General features: G+C 37.7%; 2 protein-coding genes across 3 annotated transcripts in view; one reads left to right on the top strand and one right to left on the bottom strand.

Moving 5' to 3' along the window:
* NOVA1 (NOVA alternative splicing regulator 1) overlaps positions 1-27,991 on the top strand; it is a 172,906-nt gene that overhangs the window by 95,007 nt on the left and 49,908 nt on the right. The gene's annotated exons all lie outside the window — the stretch shown is intronic.
* On the bottom strand, positions 21,842-22,394 carry LOC129634470 (protein lin-52 homolog). The gene is made up of 2 exons (XM_055556736.1): positions 22,367-22,394; positions 21,842-22,287 (listed from the first exon to the last, which is right to left on the bottom strand). The coding sequence occupies exons 1-2, from the start codon at positions 22,392-22,394 to the stop codon at positions 21,968-21,970; spliced, it is 348 nt and encodes a 115-aa protein (XP_055412711.1). The 3' UTR covers positions 21,842-21,967.

Genomic DNA, 27,991 nt, shown 5'->3' with positions numbered 1-27,991 from the left:
TTATATTTCTTTTCATGTGGTCCAGAGTAGGAAGTTAATAAAACAATATTCAATGAATCAAACATGAAACCAAAACAGTAGCTCTTTTTTCTGTTTTCAGTGATTTTCCCGCTTTCAGTGATTATTCCTAGAACTCCCAATTCTAACCATTTTATCTCTTTACCTATTTTCTTCTGGGTTTTCTGTCTGTCCCTGTTTCCTAAAGATTTAGCTTTCATCCTCTCCTCTTCTGTCTGTATCGTATGCTCTTACTAAAGACCTGCAGGTAGTACTAAAACCACTAGTACTAAAACTTTACTATCTTTAATCTTCACATCTAGAGAGTGTATCAGTTCACAGTACCCAAAAACTTCATTTCTCCATTTAAGTTCTCTCTTCTTTCTTATGCCTTATTCTGTCAGTAGCGTTACCATCATCCTCATCACGAAGATGTAGAACTTTGAGTTTAATTTTTAATTGTTTTTTTCCCATTGCTTATAATATCCAATTTTGACAATTTATCTCTAAAATTATTTTGCATCTGTTCAATCTCATTGTTATTGTTTAGTCGCTCAGTTGTGTCTGTTTGTGACCCCATAGACCACAGTAGGCGAGGCTTCCCTGTCCTTCACCATGTCTCGAAGTTTGCTCGAACTCCTGTCCATTGAGTCGGTGATGCCATCCAACCATCTGGTCCTTTGTCAACCCCTTCTCCTCTTGCCTTCAATCTTTCCCAGCATCAGGGTCTTTTCCAGTGAGTTGGGTCTTTTCCAATGAGTCGACTCATCGCATCAGATGGCTGAGGTATTAGAGCTTCAGCTTCAGCATCAGTCTTTCCAATGGATATTCAGGATTGATCTCCTTTAGGATTGACTGCTTTGATCTCCTTGATGTCCAAGGGACTCTGAAGAGTCTTCTCCAACACTACAGTTCGAAAGCATCAATTCTTCAGCTCTCAGCCTTCTTTATGGTCCAGCTCTCACATCCATATGTGACTACCAGAAAAATCATAGCTTTGAGTATACAGACTTTGTCAGCCAAGTTCAATCTCATTAGAACTATAATTTTCATTGACTCTTACCTGAATTGTTGAATAATTTCTTAATCTCTCTATAAGCAGTCTCACTTCTCTCAGTGTATCTTATGCAAGTTTAACAATCACTGCTCCATTCTCCTGCTTAAATATTTGTTTTTGCATTGTCTACTACTAAATTCAGAATCTTTAATGTAGTATTTGAGACTCTCTGCCTATTATTCTCTAAAGACATATCAATGAGTATTGAGACTTACTTGATTTTTAAGATTCTGCCTAATTAAGTGCTATATTCTGTATGACACCTTTCTTGAGATATCCTATACTTTGTCATCTTCTTTCAAGACAAACTACTGTGTTTATTTCATCATAGCTTCAAACACAATGCCTTAGACATAGTAAGTATTCAGTAAATATTTTTGGACATTTGAAAGAGAAAAATTTTCTCCATGGCATTGTTATAACAATTTGATACATTTTCCTTAAATAAAATTAGAACCACTTTTAAGTGAAATCATCATTATTATTTGTCACACATTCAATTTAATACTAGCTTTGCTCAATTTTATACCAGTTCCCAATTTATACTATTCTAGATTGGCTTACTTTGCTAATCTAGAGAGCTTTTATATATTTAAACATGTATATGCCTATAACTCTTCCTCTTTTATTTTAAATTTTAAGATTCATTTTTTTAGATTTAATATTATTATTAAAAAACCATCCAAGCCATTCCTTTCATTTGTTCATTAAATTCCGTCCTTAGAATTTTCTCTATTTTGGGTATAATACACAAATCTGCCAGCAATGCAGGAAACCCAGGTTTAACCCCTGGGTTGGGAAGATCCCCTGAAGAAGAGAATGGCAACCCACTCCAGCGTTCTTGCCTGGAGACTCCCATGGACAGAAAGAGCCTGGCAAACTACAGTCCATGGGGCCACCAAGAGTCGGACACAACTGAACAACTAAGTATGCACATACAAATGATTTTTAGTGACTGAATAGCCTATTAATCTTTTGCTGCCTTATAATTTTTATCATCTTTATGGCATTTATTTCCATCATATTAAATGTATTTGTTTCCTTAAGTGTCCATAATTTATAATATTTATAGTGTGAAATATGCTTAATTATATATAGTAAACAGGTAAGGTAGAAATAAGTGGGTTTTTATGTGTGAGTTGATAAATTGTGTGTATTAATAAGAAATTCTTGTTGATTGAATCTTCATGCTCATCAAACCCAAGTAGGATATAGAATTTTTCTGTTCTTAGATCAAATCATCAATTAGAGCCTTACTAACTATAAATTTTTTCAAATTGTTACAAGCATTAATGGAAACTGATGAATTTACCCCAAGTTCCTTTTATTCCTTTATAAGGTCCCTGGATTCAAGAACGTATTCACTCTCTGAGTGAACGAAAGAAAGAAAAGATTGCTTTTAAAAACTGCTTAGGAAAATTAAATATACTAAGTCCTCGAGCATTTCACTTGATGATCAATAGAAGTTAAAATACTACTTTTAGAAAAAAAAGGTTAATAAAAGTGTGATATTCATCTTTATGAGAGAAATGAAGAAATGACTTGTCTCTTTCAGTCAGTGCCATATTAGCTATTGACTAATTAGTGATTGATTACATTAATGTGAACAACGGCTATAACTGTGTTTACTGAAAAGCATATGCATTCCCAAATATAATACATAGTTCCACATGAGTAACAGAAAATGTTAATGAACACTTACATTACTAGACTTTTCTTTCCTTCTCTTATTTGATGAACTCTTTTTTTGGTGAAAAGTTTGTCTTGTTTAGGACAGAATTTTATTCCTTTCAATAGCCTTATTCTTCAAAGGAATGGATTTTCATCACAGTGATTTTGTGTGGAATTTTTAAGGTATAAATTGGCAATCATTATAAAGTAGTACACATCTATGTTTTGGTTGTGTCTGGATTTTTCTAGTGTAGAAGTTATTAGCATGATGAACATATGGCTGGCTGTAGTATAATGGGAAAAACAGCAGAAAACATACTCTTACTGATCTGCTGCATGATTATTTAAATACTGATTTGATCTGACAAAACGAAGAACATAGTGATTTTAGTATGAAATGAATCTAGGAAAAATGTCTGTTTCCAAAGGATAGGATTCAGGACATTAAGCAGAAATACCGAAACATATTAATTAAGCAAACATGTTTTGAGTATCTCTTCTTTTACTTATTTCTTTCAGAATTTATTTTGGACAGCTTGTAAAAAGCGCTCTTTACAGTTTTGAATCAAGGGGAGTTGGCTTTCTTTAGCCATAATGCCAAGAAAGTAGCAGTCTCACATGAACAAAAGGATAAGTAGTAGGAAACATGCTTCAGGTATCAATTCAGATCTGTTAACCACTCTGACAAGATTTGCAGAAATCTTCAGGCATGCCATTTAGAGTCTAGTTTTGACATTAATCTATTTTTTCCAAGTTAATAAAATGTATTCCACAGAGGTAATTTTTGCTATCATCTTAATTAAGTCGATGTGCCTTTTACCTGAGTTTAATTACATAATTTTCTTAAAGTGTGTAAATTGTGCTAAGCATTTATTTATAACATGAAACTAATGTAATGATAAATCAATACTGAAGTGAAGTGAGTGAGTGAGTGAGTGAAGTCGCTCAGTCGTGTCCAACTCTTTGCGACCCATGGACTGTAGCCTACCAGATTCCTCCATCCATGGGATTTTCCAGGCAAGAATACTGAAGGAATTTCACATCTCTCACTCTGTTCACTGCAGAGCACAGCAACCAGAATGCTCTTCAGTGAAGAAATTGTAAACTGCTAGTTTGTAGATTTATCACATTAACTTGGAACTCTGAGGCATCTGAAATCTCTATTATATACAAATGAGCTCTCTGTAACATGTCAAGTAATCTTTTTATATGAATTATTTAGCTTGTTTGATTTAGTACAGAAGTGAAATTCAGGAAACTTCAGATACTGTTGAATAATTAAATAAAATAATTCCAGACTTTAATTTTATTTTGTATCAAATATCTGATAACCAATTATGATGTGTTGACAGCCCTTCAACGACAGTTATTTACCTCCTTGTCTGCAGAGGCCATTCTGTTCAGGGTCAGCACTGGTCAAGATTTTCTTTATCATTGAGGACTAGAAGACTCATGAAGAATGAAGAGAACTGTGATTAAATCCAGCAATGTGGCCTGATTTTGCTTAAGCAAGAAAAATTCTTGGACTTCTTAAAGTATATTTATTCCCTGATTCTGTCTTATAATGTTGAATTTCCTTCCTGTTATGAACCCCACATAAAACTATTTTTTAATAATCTACTAAAAGTAGATTTTATGCTCTGAAAGATTATCTAGCCTAATTCAAAAAGTCTATGTAACCTGGAAAAACGTTAGGACTAAAGAAAGAGTAATTTATGCAACTACTGGTAACATCATTGGCCTGAGAATGAGATTTCTAAGAATGAGATTTTTTTTTCTCAGAAATGATAAATAACTTGGCACTTATTCAGTTCAGTCGCTCACTTCTGTGCGACTCTTTGAGACCCCATGAATTGCAGCACGCCAGGCCTCCCTATCCATCACCAACTTCCAGAGTTCACTCACACTCATGTCCATTGAGTCAGTGATGCCATCCAGCCGTCTCATCCTCTGTCGTCCCCTTCTCCTCCTGCCTCCAATCCCTCCCAGCATCAGAGTCTTTTCTGATGAGTCAACTTCGCATGAGGTGGCCAACGTATTGGAGTTTCAGCTTTACCATCAGTGCTTCTGAAAACACCCAGGACTGATCTCCTTTAGAATGGACTAGTTGGATCTCCTTGCAGTCCAAGGGACTCTCAAGAGACTTCTCCAACACCACAGTTCAAAAGCATCAATTCTTTGGCGCTCAGCTTTCTTCACAGTCCAACTCTCACGTCCATACATGACCACTGGAAAAACCATAGCCTTGACTAGAGGGACCTTTGTTGGCAAAGTAATGTCTCTGCTTTTGAATATGCTATCTAAGTAAGTGAAGTAAATGAGTGAAGTCGCTCAGTCATGTCTGACTCTTTGCAACCCCATGAACTGTATCCTACAAGGATCCTCTGTTCATGGGATTTTCAAGGCAATAGTACTGGAGTGGATTGCCATTTCCTTCTCAAGAGGATCTTCCCGACCCAGGGATCGAACCCAGGTCTCCTACATTGTTGACAGACGCTTTACAGTCTGAGCCACCAGGGAAGTCCTTATATGAATATGCTATCTAGGTTGGTCATAACTTTCCTTCCAAGGAGTAAGCATCTTTCAATTTCATAAAGTCTGACATTGTGTCCACTGTTTCCCCATCTATTTCCCATGAAGTGATGGGACCAGATGCCATGATCTTAGTCTTCTGAATGTTGAACTTTAAGCCAACTTTTTCACTCTCCACTTTCACCTTCATCAAGAGGCTTTTTAGTTCCTCTTCACTTTCTGCCTTAAGGCCGGTGTTATCTGTGTATCTGAGGTTATTGATATTTCTCCCTGCAGTCTTGATTCCAGCTTGTGCTTCTTCCAGCCCAGCCTTTCTCATGATGTACTCTGCATATAAGTTAAATAAGCAGGGTGATAATATACAGCCTTGACGTCCTCCTTTTCCTATTTGGAACCAGTCTGTTGTTCCATGTCCAGTTTTAACTGTTGCTTCCTGACCTGCATACCGGTTTCTCAAGAGGCAGGTTAGGTGGTCTGGTATTCCCATCTCTTGAAGAATTTTCCACAGTTTATTGTGATCCACACAATCAAAGGCTTTGGCATAGTCAATAAAGCAGAAATAGATGTTTTTCTGGAACTCCCTTGCTTTTTCCATGATCCAGCAGATGTTGGCAATTTGATCTCTGGTTCCTCTGCCTTTTCTAAAACCAGCTTGAACATCTGGAAATTCACGGTTCACGTATTGCTGAAGCCTGGCTTGGAGAATTTTGACCATTACTTTACTAGCGTGTGAGATGAGTGCAATTGTGCGGTAGTTTGAGCATTTTTGGCATTGCCTTTCTTTGGGATTGGAATGAAAACTGACCTTTTCCAGTCCTGTGACCACTGCTGAGTTTTCCAAATGTGCTGGCATATTGAGTGCAGCACTTTCACAGCATCATCTTTCAGGATTTGAAATAGCTCAACTGGAATTCCATCACCTCCACTAGCTTTGTTCATAGTGATGCTTTCTAAGGCCCACTGGACTTCACATTCCAGGATGTCTGGCTCTAGGTGAGTGATCACACCATCGTGATTATCTGGGTCGTGAAGATCTTTTTTGTACAGTTCTTCTGTGTATTCTTGACACCTCTTCTTAATATCTTCTGCTTCTGTTCAGCCCACACCTTTTCTGTCTTTTATCGAGCCCATTTTTGCATGAAATGTTCCCTTGGTATCTCTCATTTTCTTGAAGAGATCTCTAGTCTGTCCCATTCTATTGTTTTCCTCTATTTCTTTGCACTGATCGCTGAGGAAGGCTTTCTTATCTCTCCTTGCTATTCTTTGGAACTCTATATTCAGATGCTTATATCTTTCTTTTTCTCCTTTGCTTTTAGCTTCTCTTCATTTCAGAGCTATTTGTAAGGCCTCCCCAGTCAGTTAGTTTGCCTTTTTTGCATGCATTTTCCATGGGGATGGTCTTGATCCCTGTCTCCTGTACAGTGTCACGAACCTCAGTCCATAGTTCATCAGGCACTCTATCTATCAGATCTAGTCCCTTAAATCTATTTCTCACTTCCACTGTATAATCATAAGGGATTTGATTTAGGTCATACCTGAATGGTCTAGTGGTTTTCCCTACTTTCTTCAATTTAAGTCTGAATTTGGCATTAGAGGACTATAATTGCTGTATTGTAAATATTGTATCTAATTGAACACATTTTTTTCTGATATACAATTGGTTATAATATTTACTAACATTCTTCAATTACTCAGGGCAATAAGTTTTAGATGGACATGTATTTTTATGTACAATTTTTTTTTAATTTTTTAACTTCATTGAATGATTAATTTTTAATGTTATTAAATTTTTTAATACAAATGAAATGAGATTTTAAAATATATTTATTGGGAGTGTGGAATCTTAGCCTCTTGACCACCAGGGAAGTCCCAAAAGGAGATTTTTTTTAAAAAGCTCTTTAAACTTGTCTTAGTTTTTAAATTATAAAATATTCAAAACACTCTATTTTAATTATTTACAGTGGTGTTATTTTATTTTTAATATGTATTGAGTTTCAAGAGCACTTGAATATGATGAAAACATTTAAAAATGCAGTTGAGCAAAAATAAAAATTAGACCAAATCATACTGTTCAGAGATAAATTACTTTTAAAATTTGGTATATAATAAATTATTTCCTACTTTTTCATGCCTATATGTGTATATTTTATATATATTTTGTAATAAAATGAGATTGTGCTTGGTAAAAGTGAATTAAAGAAAACTAGTTTACTGTTCATCTAATTCATAAATTATGTACAGTTTCAACACTTTTCAGCTGTTGTAATTTTTCCTCAAATGCATAGTGATGTCTTGGTTCTGTACTTATTTTATTTGTAAGCTACCTGTTTGCCTAAGTAGAATTTCCTATAAGCCTTTCTTCAGTGTGTCTGTGGTTGTTGTTCTTCAGTCACTCAGTTGTGTCCAACACTTTGCAATCCCATGAACTGCAGCTAGCCAGGCTTCCCTGTCCTTTACTTTCTCCTGGAATTTGCTCAAATTCTTGTCCGTTGAGTCAGTGATGCCATCCAACCATCTAATCCTCTGTCACCCCCTTCTCCTTCTGCCCTCAATCTTTCCCAGCATCAGGATCTTTTCCAATGAGTGGACTCTGCATCAAGTGGCCAAAGTATTGGTGTTTCAACTTCAGCATCACCTTGACTGGTTTGATCTGTTGCAGTCCAAGGGACTCCAACACCACAGTTCAAAAGCATCAATTCTTCAGTGCTCAGCCTTTTGTATGGTCCAGCTCTCACATCCATACATGACTACTGGGAAAAACCATAGTTGTGCATATACTGACCTTTGTCGGCAAAGTGGTGTCTCTGCTTTTTAATACATTGTCTACGTTTGCCATAGCTTTTCTTCCAAGGAACAAGCGTCTTTTAATTTCATGGCTGCAGTCACTGTCTGCCGTGATTTTTGGAGCCCCCAAAATTAAATCTGTCACTGTTTCCATTTTTTCCCCATATATTTGCTATGAAGTGATGGGACTGGATGCCGTAATCTTAGTTTGTGAATGCTGAGTTTTAAGCTTAACTTTTTCACTCTCCTCTTTCATCAAGAGCCTCTTTAGTATGTCTGTAGTTATCTGTTTTACCTGAGTGTGTCTAATCAAGCACTTCCTGACTCTCAAGCCAAAGATTTTGCAGTCAGTGCTACCACCTGGGATGAGAATCCCATTTTTCTCCTATTTAGATAAGCGGAGGGAGGAAATATGCAAGGCATGCAAGGGATTAACTCACTTTTCCCTTCCTGCACATGTTTCAAAGAACTACCCTGTCTTTTCCTCTAGCATCCTGTACTTAAATTCTGTTACTGCTTAAGAGTTTGAGCTAGCCTCTGTTTTCTGTGAGTTTGGGGCTTTATTTTAATTTTTTTGTTCCATTCATTGCCATTTGTTCATTCAGCTGTTATTTATTGGACAGATGTGCATAGGGCATGCTTTAAAGCACTGGGAATACAGCAATAAAAAGTCATAAAGTTCACTGACACTATGGACGAGAAAGAATTGAACAAATAATGAATAGCATCCATAAGATTTCACAAAAGCACGGTGTAGTACTAGTGTACAGGGGTTGTGATGATGGAAAGGACCCGGTTGAGTAAGAATGGCCATCTTCCTCATTCAGGAATGTTTCATAAACTCCGGTTCAGTAAGATGCTATGCTATGCTATGCTAAGTCACTTCAGTTGTGTCCAACTCTGTGCGACCCCATAGATGGCAGCCCACCAGGCTCCCCCATCCCTGGGATTCTGCAGGCGAGAACACTGGAGTGGGTTGCCATTTCCTTCTCCAGTGCATGAAAGTGAAAAGTGAAAGTGAAGTCACTCAGTCGTGTCTGACCCTTAGTGACCCCATGGACTGCAGCCTTCCAGGCTCCTCCGTCCATGGGATTTTCCAGGCAAGAGTACTGGAGTGGGGTGCCATCGCCTTCTCTGTCAGTGAGATAGCTTTCTAAGATTTTAAGACAAAGACCGACATTGAAATGCCCCTCTTATCTTGAGCTATGTCTACCTGTGTTAAACATGAAAGCATCACTGAAAAAATTGGAAATATGTTTCTTGTTAACTCACATTTTCATGTGTGTATAAAGTGTATAAAAATTGAAGGCAGTTCCATTACCATTAAAATAAATACCTATTTAATGGATTAAAGTCTGTAAAATACTTTTGTAATGTCCACATGTAAGCTAAATGCTATAGTTTGTAGCCTGTGTTGTGGACCATTAGGTAGGTGATTGGCATTCACCTGATGTAAGAAAAATCAGTTGAACATTAGGAAAGTCAACTAAAATTCTACGAGTGAGTAGTACATGGTAAAATACTGCTTTTAAGTAATGAGTAACTTATACTTTTACCCAGACTTCAAATGGTTATATGCCTTCTAGGAAGTTCTGGCTCAGAAAATTTCATGCTTTATAGTTCTTTAATTTGAATATAAAGAGATATTTACCTTCACTACACACTGAACAACTATTTAAAATATGTTATTAAAGAGGTACCAAATATGCTCAAGGGACCTCATGTTTTGCTTTGTCCCTATTACTCTGTTACCTGATTTTTTTCTTCATTTATCAAGACTCTTTCCATATCAGTAAATAAAGATCTTCATCAGCCATTTAATTATGATTTGTCATAATCACAGTTTATTTAACCAACCTATTCTTGTTAAACCTTAAGTTTGATTTAATTTTTTTACCATTAAAAAAATACTTTGGTGAATGACTTATTTGTATCTGTATGCTTTTCCAATTGTTCATCAAGTTTTCTTTTTTAAAAAACTAGATTGCTGGGTCATAATACTTGTTACTTGTTGCTAGATGGCCCTCCAGAAAGAATGTGCCAAGCCATAATTAGAGCAAGATTATACTACAGTATCCATTTCTACTTGTGGCTCACCTGGTAAAGAATCGGCCTGCAGTCTGGGAGACCTGTGTTCGATCCCTGGGTTGGGATCCTCTGGAGACAGGAAAGGCTACCCACTCCAGTATTGTGGCCTGGAGAATTCCATGGACTGTAGAGTTCATGGGGTCACAAAGAGTCAGACATGACTGAGCAGCTTTCACTTCACTTCACTTCATCCATTTCTACATATCTGTACCAAAGCTTTAGACGTATTTGCCAGTCTGAGCTTTGTAGTGATATATGATTGTTGTTTGATTTACTTTTTTGAATATAGTGAATTGGAATATTTTTCTATTTGATTAAGTCATTCTTTCTTCACTCTTTCCCTTCCTTTGGCTTTTCTTTCTTTCTTGGGTGTGATCATAACACAAGAATATGTAGTGTGCACCGGAGGGTATATGTGCAAACAAGAGAGTGAGTGAAAAAGCCATTTACATACCTTGCTCATTTTTTTTCTGGTTGATGTTTGGTTTTTCTTAAGGGTTTTTAAGAACCCTTCTTCATATCGTATGGAATAAGTACTAGCTATCAGTCTAGCAGTTTGCAGTACTGCAGATTCTCCCAGTTTGATCTTAGCCTTCTAACTTTGCTTTGTATGTATAGAAGTAATAAATTGTATGTGAGTTAAACTCTGTTTTGAAACACCTGTATGGAAACAGGGACTTTTATAAAAGTATACATTGTTGATGAGAAACTAGGGGAGACTAAGCAGACATGACAAAAAATGTGACTTAAATCCTTGATTCATCCTCAGTTCAGTTCAATGGCTCAGTAGTGTCTTGACTCTTTGCGACCCTGTGGACTGCAGCATGCCAGGCCTCCCTGTCCATCACCAACTTCTGGAGCTTGCTCAAACTCAGGTCCATCGAATCAGTGATACCATTCAACCATCTCATCCTCTGGCGTCCCCTCCTCCTCCTGCCTTCAGTCTTTCCCAGCAACAGGGTCTTTTCCAATGAGTCAGTTCGTCGCATCAGGTGGCCAAAATATTGGAGCTTCAGCTTCAGCATCAGTCCTTCCAGTGAATATTCAGGACTGATTTCCTTTATAATAGACTGGTTTTATAGGAAAAACAGCTAGAAAGAACATTGTTTAACATCACACTTCATAGAGAGCTAAATGATTTTTCTTGTAATTCCAAAATGTCATCATAATAACTGTAACCCAAAGCTTGAAGACATTGTTATCATTGTACATATCGTTTCAAGTAAGGTTATATATAACGTTTTTTTAAAAGTTTACTAGGCAAGTTATAGTTCTCAGAACTATTTAACTTATGTAATTGTTAATATTTGAAGTTTGTGACATGATAAATTTTGAAGAGAATCCAGCAGATCCTCAACTCTCCTGTTTCTGTCGAGTAGTTTAACTACCAAGTGTTTTTTTCTTTTTTAATTTCTGGAAACATATTATATTTAAAGTCAGTTATGTGTGTAACCTGTATTAAAATTTATATTTTCATGCATGGTATATTCTAAATAACCTGTTCTCTTAAAAAATATGTTGTTAGTAAGTAAAAAAGTCTAATACTATGAAATTCTGACTGTTGTATACTTAGAAACAATGAAAAACAGTAGAAAAAGGATTTAATATTTTTATTTCACTGTGGCTTTAATAACTAGGATGATTACTTGCAAATGAACAACTGCATCATCTTTAGCACCACAGGCTTAAATTAAGGTCCCAAAGTCCCATAGGTTTTACGTTCCCTGACATGTTATCAAGAAACTTACAAATATAGAATGGCTCATGTTCTAAGATGGAACACAATCCATGTAATATCCATGACTAACAAAGCGATTAAAATTCAGTCCAACATCAGGCTCTGTAAAGGAGGTGCAAAGTGAAGAAAGAGAAAAAAAGGAAAAAGGAACTAGTTGGTTTCTGTTAAAGCTGAACAGGGGTAAAAACAAACCATTTTCATCATATTAGCAGTTGAAGAAATTTAGTTGTTTCTGTGTCTCCGAGCTGCTAATGTAATTATTCTGAACTTCTCATTGTGTTTTAATCTGAAATATTTTCACATATTTTTCAGCCCTTGCTGAAACTATTTCTCTTATAACAATAATACAAATGTATAAGCTATAAGAAGTCCTTTATTTTCATTTTCATGAACCAGAAACATGAGAAAAGAGTGATTGAATACTTTGATTTCGTAGTAAGTGGGCACTTCAATAAAGGTTTGATTATTTTAATAGCTTAATAATCTTAATGAATATTTTATTCTGATCAAATAATTATATTAAACTTTACAATCAAATATAATTTCAGTTCTGCTGGAAGTTTGCTGATGCTGAGAATGAAGAGCTCTCAGTGCAAAAAGGGTAGTACCTTGATTCTTTGCCAGTAATACCTGTATCTTTTTCTTAGTAAAATAACAATTAAAAGTTGACTTCTTAACTTCCCAGCTGTGTTGTAAATAATAAGAAACTAGAATAACCAACCGTTCTTTAACTGTACTAAAGAATTATGTCTAAATTCAAATCACATCTGTTGGTTGTTTTTAGTTAAGCATACTTCCAGTGAATTGATCTTTAAAAAGACAATCATAATAGTTGACACGCATCAACCTTTAATGTTGAGTGTTGTATGCCTACATGTATTTGCATTTGGAATTTGTATATCCATTCATACACATTTAAATCCACATCTAGCACCCCATCCTTAGCACTATGTACAACTGTATATCATTATACAGCCTCTTTATCTTCTCTGACCAAAAATATACTAGCAAAGTAAGAATGATACTATCTTAGTCTCAAGGCAATGGTAATAGAGATTGTTTTCAACCTTAAGGTATTATATCTTGGCTTTATGTTCTGCAAATAACAGTGAATTTACTACCTTTTTAGAATGGTAAGGTAAGTAATTTAAATATGAATTTGATTTGTGGCATTTTAGTTTTGGAGAGGATGTTTTGCTTGGGCAGGATACTAATAGGTTTTACATGCAAAAGCATCATGAGTAATTAAATTTAGAGACATTACTTTGCCAACAAAGGTCCATCTAGTCAAGGCTATGGTTTTTCCATTGGTCATGTATGGATGTGAGAGTTGGACTGTGAAGAAAGCTGAGTACCGAAGAACTGATGCTTTTGAAGTGTGGTGTTGGAGAAGACTCTTGAGAGTCCCTTGGACTGCAAGGAGATCCAACCAGTCCATCCTAAAGGAGATCAGTCCTGAATATTCATTGGAAGGACTGATGCTGAGGCTGAAACTCCAATACTTTGGCCACCTCGTGCGAAGAGTTGACTCATTGGAAAAGACCCTGATGCTGGGAGGGATTGGGGGCAGGAGGAAAAGGGGACAACAGAGGATGAGATGGCTGGATGGCATCACTGACTCGATGCACATGACTTTGGGTGAACTTTGGGAGTTGGTGATGGACAGGGAGGCCTGGTGTGCTGCGATTCATGGGGTTGCAAAGAGTTGGACACGACTGAGTGACTGAACTGAACAGAACTGATGTGCTATGTGCTAAGTCGCTTCAGTCATGTCTGACTCTTTGTGACCCCATGGACTCCATGTGACCCCTTGTAGCCCACCAGGCTCCTCTCTCCATGGAATTCCCCAGGCAAGAATACTAGAGTGGGTTGCCATTTTCTCCAGGGACTCTTCCCAACCCAGGGATCAAACCTGTGGCTCCTGCATTGAAGGCAACTTCTTTACTGCTGAGCCACCAGGGTATTTTTTTTTTATAAATTTATTTATAGAAAGTGTTAAATGATGTTTCTTTATTATAGGACGTTATATTTTCACTATGCCAGTACATATTGTGAATCATTCAGAAAGGAAGATATTATGTGCAGTATTTCCCCTTATAAGTATTTGACCAGAGATTCCTTTTTTTTTTTGTGAAGCATATTGTAGGGCAAGTGTTACATAAAACATACTTACAGAAGTGCTAGACTAGCATTTGGGGGTTTTAATACTTAAAAAAATTTTTCACATCTTTTTCTTCAGCTTATCTTAAAACAGGGTGATTGTATAACAATCATGGTTTTTCTTTTAAAAATATTCTCTCAATTCCTAAATTTTCTTGATGTTGCAACTTCAAAATTACTACCAATATGGTCATATTATTTAACTCATAATAATAATATCTATTTACTTATTATACTTTGTATTATCTGGGTTCTTCCTATTTTTTCATCATTTCTTTCCATGTTTGCCTTGAAGTTTTTTCCCAACAATGTTGATCTGTCTACATGCAGCATCATGATTCTGACAGACCTTGTTTTCTCAAGCTTCCTTACTTTTATACATGTAGTTTTCTCTTCCTGAAATGTCTCTTTCTTACTCCACATCTGCTGATGAATACTTGCTTCTTATGATTTAAAACTCAAGATGTAGTGTAACCCATTCTCTAAAGCTTTATTGAGCTAATATTTGTCATCCGTATATGTAGTTATTAATTTATGTTGGTTGTTCATGAATATTTATTAAGTATTTGGCACACATATATGTCAGGATGCTATGAGTGTAAGGATGAACAGTGTAAATATGAAAAAAGAGCTCATATTCTTGAGGACTGGATAGGCTAGTAAATGGACAACTAACATTCAGAAAATGCAGGTCATGGCATCTGCTCCCATCACTTCATGGGAAATAGATGGGGAAACAGTGGGAACAGTGTCAGACTTTATTTTTCTGGGCTCCAAAATCACTGCAGACGGTGACTACAGCCATGAAATTAAAAGACACTTACTCCTTGGAAGAAAAGTTATGGCCAATCTAGATAGCATATTGAAAAGCAGAGACATTACTTTGCCAACAAAGGTTCGTCTAGGCAAGGCTATGGTTTTTCCAGTGGTCATGTATGGATGTGAGAGTTGACTGTGAAGAAGGCTGAGTGCTGAAGAATTGATGCTTTTGAAGTGTGGTGTTGGAGAAGACTCTTGAGAGTCCCTTGGACTGCAAGCAGATCCAACCAGTCCATTCTGAAGGAGATCAGCCCTGGGATTTCTTTGGAAGGAATGATGCTAAAGCTGAAACTCCAGTACTTTGGCCACCTCATGCGAAGAGTTGACTCATTGGAAAAGACTCTGATACTGGGAGGGATTGGGGGCAGAAGGAGAAGGGGACGACAGAGGATGCGATGGCTGGATGGCATCACTGACTCGATGGACATGAGTCTGAGTGAACTCTGGGAGTTGGTGATGGACAGGGAGGCCTGGCATGCTGCGATTCATGGGGCGCAAAGTGTCGGACACGACTGAGCGACTGAACTGAACTGAACTGAATAATCCCTGATAATTGCTATTCCCAGGAAGTACAGGGTGCTGTGGATACACATAGGAAGAGATAAAAAAAACCAGGTAAAATTCTGGGAAACTTATGCCTGGCCAGAGATTTGAAAGATAAACAGGAGTTACTAAGGTGGAAGGATGAATGCAGTTAGAGCAGCTAAGAAAATAGTTAAAAACAGAGATGGACTTACATGAAAATAGATGGAATTACTAGGGGAAATAGTCAAGCAGACATTGATAATTATGTGGTAAGTAATTACATAGTATTACCATAGCACTGTAGTATTACCAAATGCAATGGCTTTGGGGATTATAGGTCTGAACTTTGAGACCATGTTGGAATTTACTGCGGCTAATAAGATGGTATTCTGCTCTTTGTAACACTGTAAGTAACATATATTGAGGTGGTTTCTCCACGCCGTAGCCATTTAATATATAATAGAAAGGAAGCCCTACCTGGATTTCCAAAAATGTATATTTTCAGCAAGCTTGAAATAGGTTAATTGTGTATACATCTTTGGCTATCATGATATCTTAGGAACACAGAAATACTTAAAGTTCATGTATGTCTTCTCCAGACTAAAAGTAGTCAAAGCCCTTGTAAACTTTTTAATAGGCTCCATACTAATCCTATCCATGGAATTTCTGTATTACTTTATTTTCCATTTTAGAGTTACAAATACATAGTAGTCTATAGGTGAAAAGTTTTCTGTCAATAGAAGTTTTCTCCCCTTCATTTTTAGAAATTAGGGAATAAAAATCAATTTGCTGTGTTTTACACATTCAGATTGCTTTATGTATAGTTTTAGATTGTTGGGCTCTAATTTTAAATATGCTCAAATTATTAATAAGAAAACTGGAGGTTAAATTCCCAAAATATTTAATCCTTTTAAATAAATTAACAAATTATTTTATAATATTCCCAAGGTCAATCTTCCAGGGCTCTTTTAAAGGTCTTATTCACAAATAAAATTCTTTGTAAAGTTTTCTGACTAACTTATTCTTAATATCAAATTTGTGTTTTGTTCATTTATGTTTCTGTGATATTTCAGCCTGTTACATAATATACTATACCCTCTTACAATATATGAAAATGTCTGAAATCTTGACTTAACAGTGGGAAAAGGCTAGGAATAGATTTACTCTATTTAAAATTATTTTGCTATTATAGTAATAAGTGCCAATTGTTTCATTTTCAGAATATCTTAGTTGATAATAGAAGTTTATCAAATCACGGTGTCTTTGGGCCTATTAAAGACTTGTTGAGTAAATAATGTTTCATGGTCTCATATATATTCTGTAATAGCAGTTTCTTTTTCATCAATTAAATAGAGGCAAAGTCTATCTAAAGTTACATAGTTTATAATTTTTACATAGACATGGTTATGATCAATATATTAAAATTTTGATTTAGTTCTGATGTAATATAACAGAATTTGGTCAAATAACTTAATTGATAAAGGCATTTTTTCCCTTAAGAGTGTGTAGTTGCTGGCATTTAGTAGATGCCAAAGCTAAAATGTCAGGCTTTGATATGCAGCTGTATTGTAAGAAAGTCTTTTATTTATTTATTTATTTGGTAAGAAATTCTTATTTGTGGTCAGGATTTTCTATTTTATGATTACAGTGATTAAGTTTAATTATGAAGTTTCATCTGTACTCCTTACTCTAAAGTGGGGAACTGTTTGCTTTTTTTCCCCAGTAAAACCTTTGTAAAAGTATTCTATGGGTGTACCTTCAAAGGAATATCCAGTAGATAATTGGACAGGAGGGTATTGAGCTGAGCTTCCTTTCCTGGGTGTTTCTAAAAGGATTAGTAGAAGGAAGATAATATTTTGAAATAGAAATGTATGGTATATACATTCATTAGTAGATTTCTTTAGGAAACATGTAATGATGATCCTGAGTAAAGCAAAATAGTGTAATAATGGTCCCTGGTTTACCTGATATCATTGATAGTCCTGTTTTATACTTCCCTTGGTATATATTTTCCTCTTCTTTTGTTGTTTAAAATAAATTTTAGTGTAGTTGATCTGGATTAATAAAATCTTATTGTAATGTTTCTCATCCAGCGCCATAGTTTTAATTCTTTAAATTAATAATTTTTATTGAAATTTGTGACATACTGGGTTGGGGATACAGCTGTGAACAAAATAGTCAAAAGTTTCTGCCCTCTTGGACTCTTTGTTCCAGTGGGGAAGATAAACAATGAAGTAAACAAGTTACAACAAACTTTTATTTCAGAAAGTGATTGAATCATGGAGAAAGTAGAGGAACATAAAATGACACATAGTAATTGAGAGCAAGCTATTTATTTCTCAGTTGTTAAGGAATACTTCTCTGATGCTGTATCACTGAACCAAGGGCTTCATAAATGAAAAAGGGGCTGCTTTGAGAAAAGCCAGAGGAAAAGTGTTCCTAGTATAGACATCAGTAGGGAAAAAAGGCCTAAGTAAGAACAAGCTTGGCATTTTCCAAGAACTAAAAAAGACCCATCTTCCTAGAGTGAAGAAAAAGAAAGGGAGAGTAATATGAGATGAGGACTGAGAACTAAACAGAGGCCAGAATGTGATGGGTTTTGAAAGCCAGTGTAAAGAATTTAAAATGAGAATACAGTACATTGTTTTTAAACAGGTAAATTATATGTGATTGGTGTGTTTAAGAAATCACTTTGAACAAGGAATGGATTATAGAGGCACAAGAGGTGAGGCAGGCTATTGTAATGGTCCTGCTTAGAGATGATGGTAACTTGGAGTAGGAGGTGTCAGTAGAAAGAGAGTGAATTAGTTCACATTATGTTATTATGGTGTTTACAACCATGGACCAGATTCCTTATCCAAGGAAGAGAATAGCAACAAAAAAGCCAAAGGAAGAAAGTGTTTCCATAAGGAGGAAATGATCAACTGAGGCTGCTGTGTGGAGAGGAAAGGGAAAAGGCCATAATAGTATACCGCTTGCGATTTTTTTGATTGCTGGAAGTTTACCAACATCCTTATCATTCATATTCACTGAAAACTTTGCCATCTGACTCACTGTCTACCTCTATGTCTGTACTCCTGTTCGGCCTTTGTTCCTAAAAACTTTGAAAGAAAATGATGGTAAAGGAAGCGAGGGAGTGGCAAAATGGAACAAGGAAAATATCTAAACTGTTTGTCGCCCAGGTAACCTGAGATTTGAGAGAGAAAAAAACTGCCCCAGTTGAGAGGGCTCCATGGGACATAAAGAGGTAGGGAACAGCAAGATTTTATCAGCGGATGAGACTATAAGAAACATTCAGAACAGGCGTTTTGGATATGGAGCCTCTGTTGAAACTGAGGTAACAGAGGGCACACTGAAGAGGTCTAAAAGGACAGAGGATGGGGAATCGGGTCATATTCAGAGATATAGAGAAGACAGTAAGCATAGAGATCTGGTTATGGTGACAGGAGAGGTTTAGACTTTTGCTGGCAACTTAGATACACAGGGATATAAGGAGTGGTAGTCTCTTTTAGGATGATGGACATTTAAAGTTATGGTACAGTGTACTGTTTTAAAGGTGTGATACCACTGATGTTTCTTTTCTATTCCTAAAAATAATGCAGTGGTCTTTGATGGAGGAGGAGCAGAGGAAGTGAGATACTGAGATGTGGTAGCCACTGGTTAGGGGAACAGTTGACTCAAATGAACTAAGAAGGATACTCAAGGACTTATTGCCATCGGTAGGTTAATGAGTATGGGCAGGAGGCCAGAGAGTGGACAGGAAACCAAAGACTCAGAGATTCTCTCTAAAGGAAAGGAGGCCAGAGGATGACAGAGAGCCAATCATATGTCTTCACATGGATCAGAGGTCAGTGGGTGGCCAACAGTCCAAGAATCTGTCTTCAAGTGCATTATAAGTCAAGAGGACTAGCCAGAGAGTCAGGAGGTTTAAACCAATGGAAAGTTATGTATTACTATAAGAGGACATGAGTATATCTGACAATTACCATCTTAAAGGCAACATCTAGTCTGGGGTGCTTCCATTTGACAGATATTATCCATAATATTTTAATAATTCAGAACAGAAAAAGTAAGAGCAGTTATATGAAATAAGAATTATAAAATTTAATATAGAAACAGTTTTGCCATTTTCTTACATGTTTTTAAACCTGAGTATAATAGGTTAAATCAATTAAATTTAGTTTGTGATATCACAGAAACTCATCTGAACAGTAGCTACCAGCTTTAAGCTGCATTGAAGTGGTGTTATACATATTATCTATTTTCATATATCACCTTTAGCCCCTTTAATATATTCTGATATTCTTTATAATTTTCTGATACTTGATATTGGAAAAAAACAAAGTGATAATACTCGGTTCACATCAGAGAATACAAAAATAACATTTGACAAGTGAGCTGGAGAACTTTGAAGAACTTCGGAGCCTCACCTTTATCCTCAAAGTTACATTTCTGTCTAAGTATATTGTGGCATGCTGAAGCTATTTGTTTAAGATATATTGTTGCTTGTTCTCAGTATCATGGTCATAGGAAGGAAGACTATAATGTGCAGGAAGAGTGTAGACATATTTGTGCTTTGTATATTCTTTTTTTTTTTAATAAAACGTAAGTATTTATTATGACGACACAGAAACCACCATACACAAAGTACAATCCTCTAACATCCTAAAATACATACATGCACACATTGTACATAAATTTATATTAATATAAAAATACATCAGTAACATTTCTAAGGACAGCAAATACAAAACCAATAAATACTGAAATTCTAAAACATCTATGTATATTAAGTGCTGGTGGATAAGATGACAGTAAAAGGAAGAGGCCAAAGCAGACCCCAAAACCAGGTTACAGACTGGAGTTGGTTTGAGGGAGGTATCCCAAAGTTCTCCATCTATTTCTCAATATCCCCAAGCACTTAGAAGTGCCTGACACCATCAATTCTCAAAAAACAGAGCAAAGTTAGAATCTGACATTGCGGCATTATTTTTTTGCACAGCCCTCCTTCCTTCTCTCTCCCCATGTTTTACATTCTTTAACCGTATTTAAGATAAAGGAATGTCAATGATAAGCTTTACTTAAAATCAAAACCTCTCTAGCCTAACCTTATATATCGCATCCAAACAGAATGTTTGCCTTTCATACTCTCTTTTAATGTCTTGTGTTAAATTCCACCCACCCTGATCAATAAGTAAAATTGCATGGATGGTCAAAGGAAGCAAATGAAAGAAAAACCCAGCCTTACTTCTAGCACGGGAAACAAGGCAGAAGTGTCAGAAAATGGCTAACAGACCAGCTATTAAACTGAGCAGTGTGGTACCCTAGCCAGACACTCAGCATCAAGACCTTGACCACAACATCCCTAGTGTCTAAACACTAACACACTACTGCCACATGGATCTTCTTTTCATAAAGTTTAGGAAACCCCATGAACTTCTCAAAATAGCAGAAGCTGGCAGCTAACTTACAAGACAAAATAAGGAGAATACTTATAATCAATTTTAAACATGGGCTAGATTTTCAGGTCGTAACATAGATGATGGACAAAGAGCTCCATAAGAATTGTAGAGTCAAGAAATTCTTTCTCTTCTGTGTGTGTGTGTGTGTGTGTGTGTGTATTTCTGTTATATGAGTGAACTATCTAATCTGTGCTATGAGATGGGATAGCGGGGCAAGCAAAATATTGCCACCATTCCACAGCACATTCCCTTAAGGTCAATTACAATTTCTAGTTTTTAATTAAATGGGAACTCCTGCACTCAATCCCCTTCTCCTATCTTTCAGGCCATACCTACTTTCTCACTTGAATCTGTAACAGATTAAGCAGAACTCAAAAGTCCTTTCCATCATCTTTAAGCTAGTCTTGATATCTAGAACCCAATGCAACCCTGCATGCGCCTTTCACTGTACAAGCTAATCCCAGGAGGGACTTGGTACACAGGGATTCCGCTCTCTGGAGTCAGACACATGGGGGGCCCTTGGAGGTAGGGAACAGAATGCATTGGGGGATGCGACTATCATGAGAGGTGTAGAATTTCAAAAGCATTTCTCTAGCTGGGGATTCCTGGAACCTAGTATACATTGGTGGGTTTGCAGGTCAAACTGTACCCTGACCTGAATCTAACTGGTCCAGAATCTAATTGGCCTCTGGTCTCCTAGTATCATAAATACTTCCTAAGAGATGAAGTACAATTCAAAGGAACTCGTCCAATCAACATGTCTCAACTGACTTTACCATCACTGAATCAAATCAACTGTAAGATCCTGGAGCTCCTGAATCACTTCTGGAAATGAGAAAGCAGGACTTTGACCTTTAAGAATGATATGCTCTCTGGTGTCACCAGCATCCGAGGTTCAAACGGTCAAAGTCTGGAAGCTGATGGAATCACTGCACCGATCCTTGGGTAGAGCAGATTCTTCTCTTGCTGCCGAACGTCCTCAGAGGTGCAGAGTGCCAGAAGCAGGGGAGAGGGTGAATTCTGGAGTGCAGTCTCTGGCCTCTGGTCAGGAAGCCGTGAGGTGTGCATCTTCAGAGCTGCACTGGGAAGGAAGCATGGTTCTGGGCCCCAGGACATCCTGTCCACAAGCAGCTGCTACTTCTTGGGCTTCTCTAGAATGTTGAGGAATTTTCCCCGTGTCATCTCTCTGGACTCATCCAGCCCCAACTGATAGGCCAGGTTCTGAAGGCCTCGTACCTTCTCCATCAAGTTAGCTGTGGTGAGGCTCCCCAGTTCTTTCAACATGTCGATGTCATCACGTTCTATTTCAGCCATCCATTTGGGTGGAGAGCTAGTAATAGGACTTTTGAAGGAAGCTGCAAATTCAGCAACACCTGGTAATTGTTCTGGCCAAAGGTCTGGTGAAGCCCGGTCAAGTTTTTCAAAACTTAGCAAAGATGCTTCTAGATCTGTCCCTGGAAGTCAAGAGATTTGAGTTCTATGATTACTGATGCTACTGAGCCATGATGTTACACAAATAAACAATTTGCTTACTCTCCCCATTGTCCATGGGAGACGCCATCTTCCAACCCCTGTATATTCTTTCCTGATCAAATATTGCCATTTTTTCCAATGTGATAAAGGGCATTTATGGAAACAACATCTAACATCATACTCAATAATGAAAAACTTGATAGCTTTCCACTGAGTAAGATCAGTTCGGTTCATTTCAGTTGCTCAGTTGTGTCTGACTCTTGGCGACGCCATGGACTGCAACATGCCAGGCCTCCCTGTCCATCGCCAACTATCAGAGTTTACTTAAACTCATGTCCATTGAGTCAGTGATGCCATCCAACCATCTCATTCTCTGTTGTCCCCTTCTCTTCCTGCCTTCAGTCTTTCTCCGAATCAGGGTCTTTTCCAGTGAGTCAGTTCCTTGCATCAGGTGGCCAAAGTATTAGAGTTTCAGCTTTACCATCAATCCTTCCGATGAATATTCAGGACTGATTTCCTTTAGGATGGACTGCTCTGATCTCCTTGCAGTCCAGGGGACTCTCAAGAGTCTTCTCCAACACCAAAGTTCCAAAGCAATAATTCTTCTGCACTCAGCTTTCTTTATAGTCCAACTGTCACATCCATACATGACTATTTGAAAAACCATAGCTTTGACTAGACAGACCTTTGTTGGCAATGTAATGTCTCTGCTTTTTAATATGCTGTCTAGGTTGGTCATAACTTTTCTTCCAAGGAGCAAGCATGTTTTAATTTCATGACTGCAGTCATGATCTGCAGTGATTTTGGAGCACAAAAAAATAAAGTCTGGCACTGTTTCCACTGTTTCCCCATCTATTTGCCATGAAGTGATGGGACCAGATGCCATGATACTAGTTTTCTGAATGTTGAGTTTTAAGCCAACTTTTTCACTCGTGTTCCCTTTCATCAAGAGGCTCTCTATTTCTTCTTCGCTTTCTGCCATAAGGGTGGTATCATCTGCATATCTAAGGTTATTGATGTTTCTCCTGGCAATCTTGATTCCAGCTTGTGCTTCCTCCAGACCAGTGTTTCTCATGATGTACTCTGCATATAAGTTAAGTAAGCATGTGACAATATACAGCCTTGACGTACTCCTTTTCCTATTTGGAACCAGTCTGTTGTTCCATGTCCAGTTCTAACTGTTGCTTTCTGACCTGCATACAGATTTCTCAAGAGGCAGGTCAAGTGGTCTGGTATTCCCATCTCTTTAGGAATTTTCCACAGTTTGTTGTGGTCCACACAGTCAAAGGCTTTGGCATAGTCAATAAAGCAGAAATAGATATTTTTCTGGAATTCTCTTGCTTTTTCAGTGATCCAGTGGATGTTGTCAAATTGATCTCTGGTCCCTCTGCCTTCTCTAAATCCAGCTTGAACATCTGGAATTTCATGGTTCATGTACTGTTGAAACCTGGCTTGGAGAATTTTAAGCATTTCTTTGCTAGTGTGTGAGATGCGTGCAGTTGGGCGGTAGTTGGAGCATTCTTAGGCATTACCTTTCTTTGGGATTGAATATTTGCCTTGATTCATAGTAAGAGCAAGAACAAGACAAAGAATACCTGCTTTCTCCACTGCTGTTCAACAGTGTGCTAGTAGTTCTAGAGAGAATAATTGAATAGGGAAAATTTTTACAGGTTATCCAGATTGGAAAAGGAGAAGTCAAACTGTCTCTATTTGTAGATGACATAATCCCATATGTAGAAAACCTCAAATAATTTATAAGAAAACTACTGGAACTAATAAAAAAAAATTAGAAATGTTGTAGGGTACAAGATACAAAAAACAGTGTACATCTATCTGCCAGCAATGAAGAATCCCAAAATGAAGTTAAGAAAGCAATTTCATTTGCAATAGCATCTAAAAAAATACCTAGTAGTAAATTTTGTCTCCTTATAGACTAAAGAAGATGTGTATAAATGTAAAAGCATCCCATGTTCATGGGTAAAAAGACTTAGTATTGTTAAGATGCCATAACTATCCAGAGCAATGTACTACTGCTGCTGCTGCTGCTGCTAAGTCGTGTCCAATTCTGTGCGACCCCAAAGACGGCAGCCCACCAGGTTCCTCTGTCCCTGGGATTCTCCAGGCAAGAACACTGGAGTGGATTGCCATTTCCTTCTCCAATGCATGAAAGTGAAAAGTGAAAGTGAAGTCGCTCAGTCGTGTCCGACTCTTAGTGACCCCATGGACTGCAGCCCACAAGGCTCCTCCATCCATGGGATTTTCCAGGCAAGAGTACTGGAGTGGGGTACCATTGCCTTCTCCAAGAGCAATGTACAGATGCAGTTAAATCCCTGTTAAAATTCCAACAACCTTTTATGCAGAAATGAAAAACTCAGTCCTTAAATGCGACCCATGGACTGTAGCCCACAGGCTTCTCAGTCCATGGGATTTTCCAGGCATGAATACTGGAGTGGGTTGCCATTTTCTTCTCCAGGGGATCTTCCTGATCCAGGGATCGAACCCGGCTCTCCTGCATTGTAGGCAGACGCTTTACTGTGCAAGCTACCAGGGAGCCCCATACAAAAGGAGAGGTGCTGAATAGTTAAAGCACTCTTGAAAGAGAACAAATCTCAGGATTTACACTTCTTGATTTCAAAAATTACTACAATACAAAGCTACAGTAATCAAAGCAATGTAGTACTTACATAAAGATAGATGTATAGACTTATGGACTATGAGTGAAAGTCTAAAATAAACCCATATATCTGAAGGTACTTTTAAATCATATTTATGATAAGGTTTTAGTATCTTGAATATATAAAGAACTTCTAAAACTCAACAACAAAAAGACAGACAACCAAAGGAAATAATGGAATAAGACTGATAGACATTTCACCAAAGAAAATATACAAATGGCCAATAATCACTGAAAAGATAACCAACATCATTAGTCTTCAGAGAAAAGCAAATCAAAACTACAATGAGATAACACCTCACAGTCATTAGAATGACTATTAATAATAACTAGTGTTATTTAAGAAGTAGAGAAATTAAAACTCTCATAAATTGATGGTGGGAATGCAAAATGGTACAATAGCTCCACTGTGGAAAACAGTTGAGCTGCTCCTCAGAAACTACCTATAGAATTCCCATATGACCCAATAAGTCTATTCCTATCAGTTCAGTTCAGTGGCTCAGTTGTGTCCGACTCTTTGCGACCCATGAACCACAGCATGCCAGGCCTCCCTGTCCATCACCAACTCCCGGAGTCCACCCAATCCCATGTCCATTGAGTCAGTGAAGCCATCCAACCATCTCATCCTCTGTCGTCCCCTTCACCTCCCGACCTCAATCTTTCCCAGCATCATGGTCTTTTCAAATGAGTCAGGTCTTCGCATCAGGTGGCCAAAATACTGGAGTTTCAGCTTCACCATCAGTCCTTCCAATGAACACTCAGGACTGATCTGCTTTAGGATGGACTGCTTGGAACTCCTTGCAGTCCAAGGAACTCTCAAGAGACTTCTCCAACACCACAGTTCAAAAGCATCAGTTCTTCGGCACTCAGCTTACTTTATAGTCCAACTCACATCCATACATGACCACTGGAAAAACCATAGCCTTGACTAGACAACCTTTATTGGCAAAGTAATGTCTCTGCTTTTTAATATGCTGTCTAGGTTGGTCATAACTTTCCTTTTAAGGAGTAAGTGTCTTAATTTCATGGCTGCAGTCACCATCTGCAGTGATTTTGGAGCCCAGAAAAATAGAGTCAGACACTGTTTCCCCATCTATTTCCCATGAAGTGATGGGACCAGATGCCATGATCTTCATTTTCTGAACGTTGAGCTTTGAGCCAGCATTTTCACTCTGCTCTTTCACTTTCATCAAGAGACTCTTTAGTTCTTCTTCACTTTCTGCCATAAGGGTGGTGTCATCTGCCTATCTGAGGTTATTGATATTTCTCCCGCCAGTCTTGATTTCAGCTTTTGCTTCCTCCAGCCCAGCGTTCCTCATGATATACTCTGCATATAAGTTAAGTAAGCAGAGTGACAATATACAGCCTTGACGTACTCCTTTCCCTATTTGGAACCAGTCTGTTGTTCCATGTCCAGTTCTAACTGTTGCTTCCTGACCTGCATACAGGTTTCTCAAGAGGCAGGTCAGGTGATCTAGTATTCCCATCTCTTTCAGAATTTTCCACAGTTTATTGTATTCCACACAAAGGCTTTGGCATAGTCAGTAAAGCAGAAATAGATGTTTTTCTGGAACTCTCTTGCTTTTTCAGTGATCCAGCGGATGTTGGCAATTTGATCTCTGGTTCCTCTGCCTTTTCTAAAACCAGCTTGAACATCTGGAAGTTCACGGTTCACATATTACTTTACTATGGTGTGAGATGAGTGCAATTGTGTGGTAGTTTGAGCATTCTTTGGCATTGCCTTTCTTTGGGATTGGAATGAAAACTGACCTTTTCCAGTCCTATGGCCACTGCTGAGTTTTCCAAATGTGCTGGCATATTGAGTGCAGCACTTTCACAGCATCATCTTTTAGGATTTGAAATAGCCTAACTGGAATTCCATCACCTCCACTAGCTTTGTTCATAGTGATTTTTCCTAAGGCCCACTTAACTTCACATTCCAAGATCTCTGGCTCTAGCTGAGTGTGAGTGATCACAACATCATGATTTTCTTCATGAAGGTCTTTTTTGTACAGTTCTTTTGTGTATTCATGCCACCTCTTCTTAATATCTTCTGCTTCTGTTACATCCATACCGTTTCTGTCCTTTATTGAGCCCATCTTTGCATGAAATGTTCCCTTGGTATATCTAATTTTCTTGACGAGATCTCTAGTCTTTCCCATTCTGTTGTTTTCCTCTATTTCTTTGCATTGGTCTCTGAGGAAGGCTTTCTTATCTTTCCTTGCTATTCTTTGGAACTCTGCATTCAGATGCTTATATCTTTCCTTTTCTACTTTTCCTTTTCACTTCTCTTCTTTTTACTGTATGCCTATATATATGCCCAAAAGAACTGAAAAGATGGACCTAAGGAGATACTTGGTATGCTGATGTTCTTTGTGGCATTGTTCATATTATCCAAAAGTTAGAAACAACACAAGTGTCCATAAATAGATGAATCAGTTCAGTTCAGTACAGTTCAGTCGCTCAGTCGTGTCCGACTCTTTGCGACCCCATTAATCACAGCACGCCAGGCCTCCCTGTCCATCACCAGCTCCCGGAGTTCACTCAGACTCACGTCCATCGAGTCAGTGATGGCATCCAGCCATCTCATCCTCTGTCATCCCCTTCTCCTCCTGCCCCCAATCCCTCCCAGCATCAGAGTCTTTTCCAATGAGTCCACTCTTCACATGAGGTGGCCAAAGTACTGGAGTTTCAGCTTCAGCATCATTCCCTCCAAAGAAATCCCAGGGCTGATCTCCTTCAGAAAGGACTGATTGGATCTCCTTGCAGTCCAAGGGACCCTCAAGAGTCTTCTCCAACACCACAGTTCAAAAGCATCAATTCTTCAGCTCTCAGCCTTCTTCACAGTCCAACTCTCACATCCATACATGACCACAGGAAAAACCATAGCCTTGACTAGACGGACCTTTGTTGGCAAAGTAATGTCTCTGCTTTTGAATATGCTATCTAGGTTGGTCATAACTTTCCTTCCAAGGAGTAAGCGTCTTTTAATTTCATGGCTGCAGTCACCA

This window comes from Bubalus kerabau, chromosome 19 (genome assembly GCF_029407905.1).
Source record: "Bubalus kerabau isolate K-KA32 ecotype Philippines breed swamp buffalo chromosome 19, PCC_UOA_SB_1v2, whole genome shotgun sequence".
Classification (NCBI taxonomy): Eukaryota; Metazoa; Chordata; class Mammalia; order Artiodactyla; family Bovidae; genus Bubalus; species Bubalus kerabau.
Note: the sequence above shows the minus strand (reverse complement) of the source record. Positions and strands in the feature narration are given on the sequence as shown.

What these genes read in the sequence shown, in the direction of transcription:
- LOC129634470 (XM_055556736.1), bottom strand. Translation starts at nt 22,394, where the DNA reads ATGGCGTCTCCCATGGACAATGGGGAGA. An exon ending in TCCCATGGACAATGGGGAGA is followed by an intron (nt 22,288 to 22,366) that starts GTAAGCAAATTG and finishes CTTGACTTCCAG; the next exon opens with GGACAGATCTAGAAGCATCT.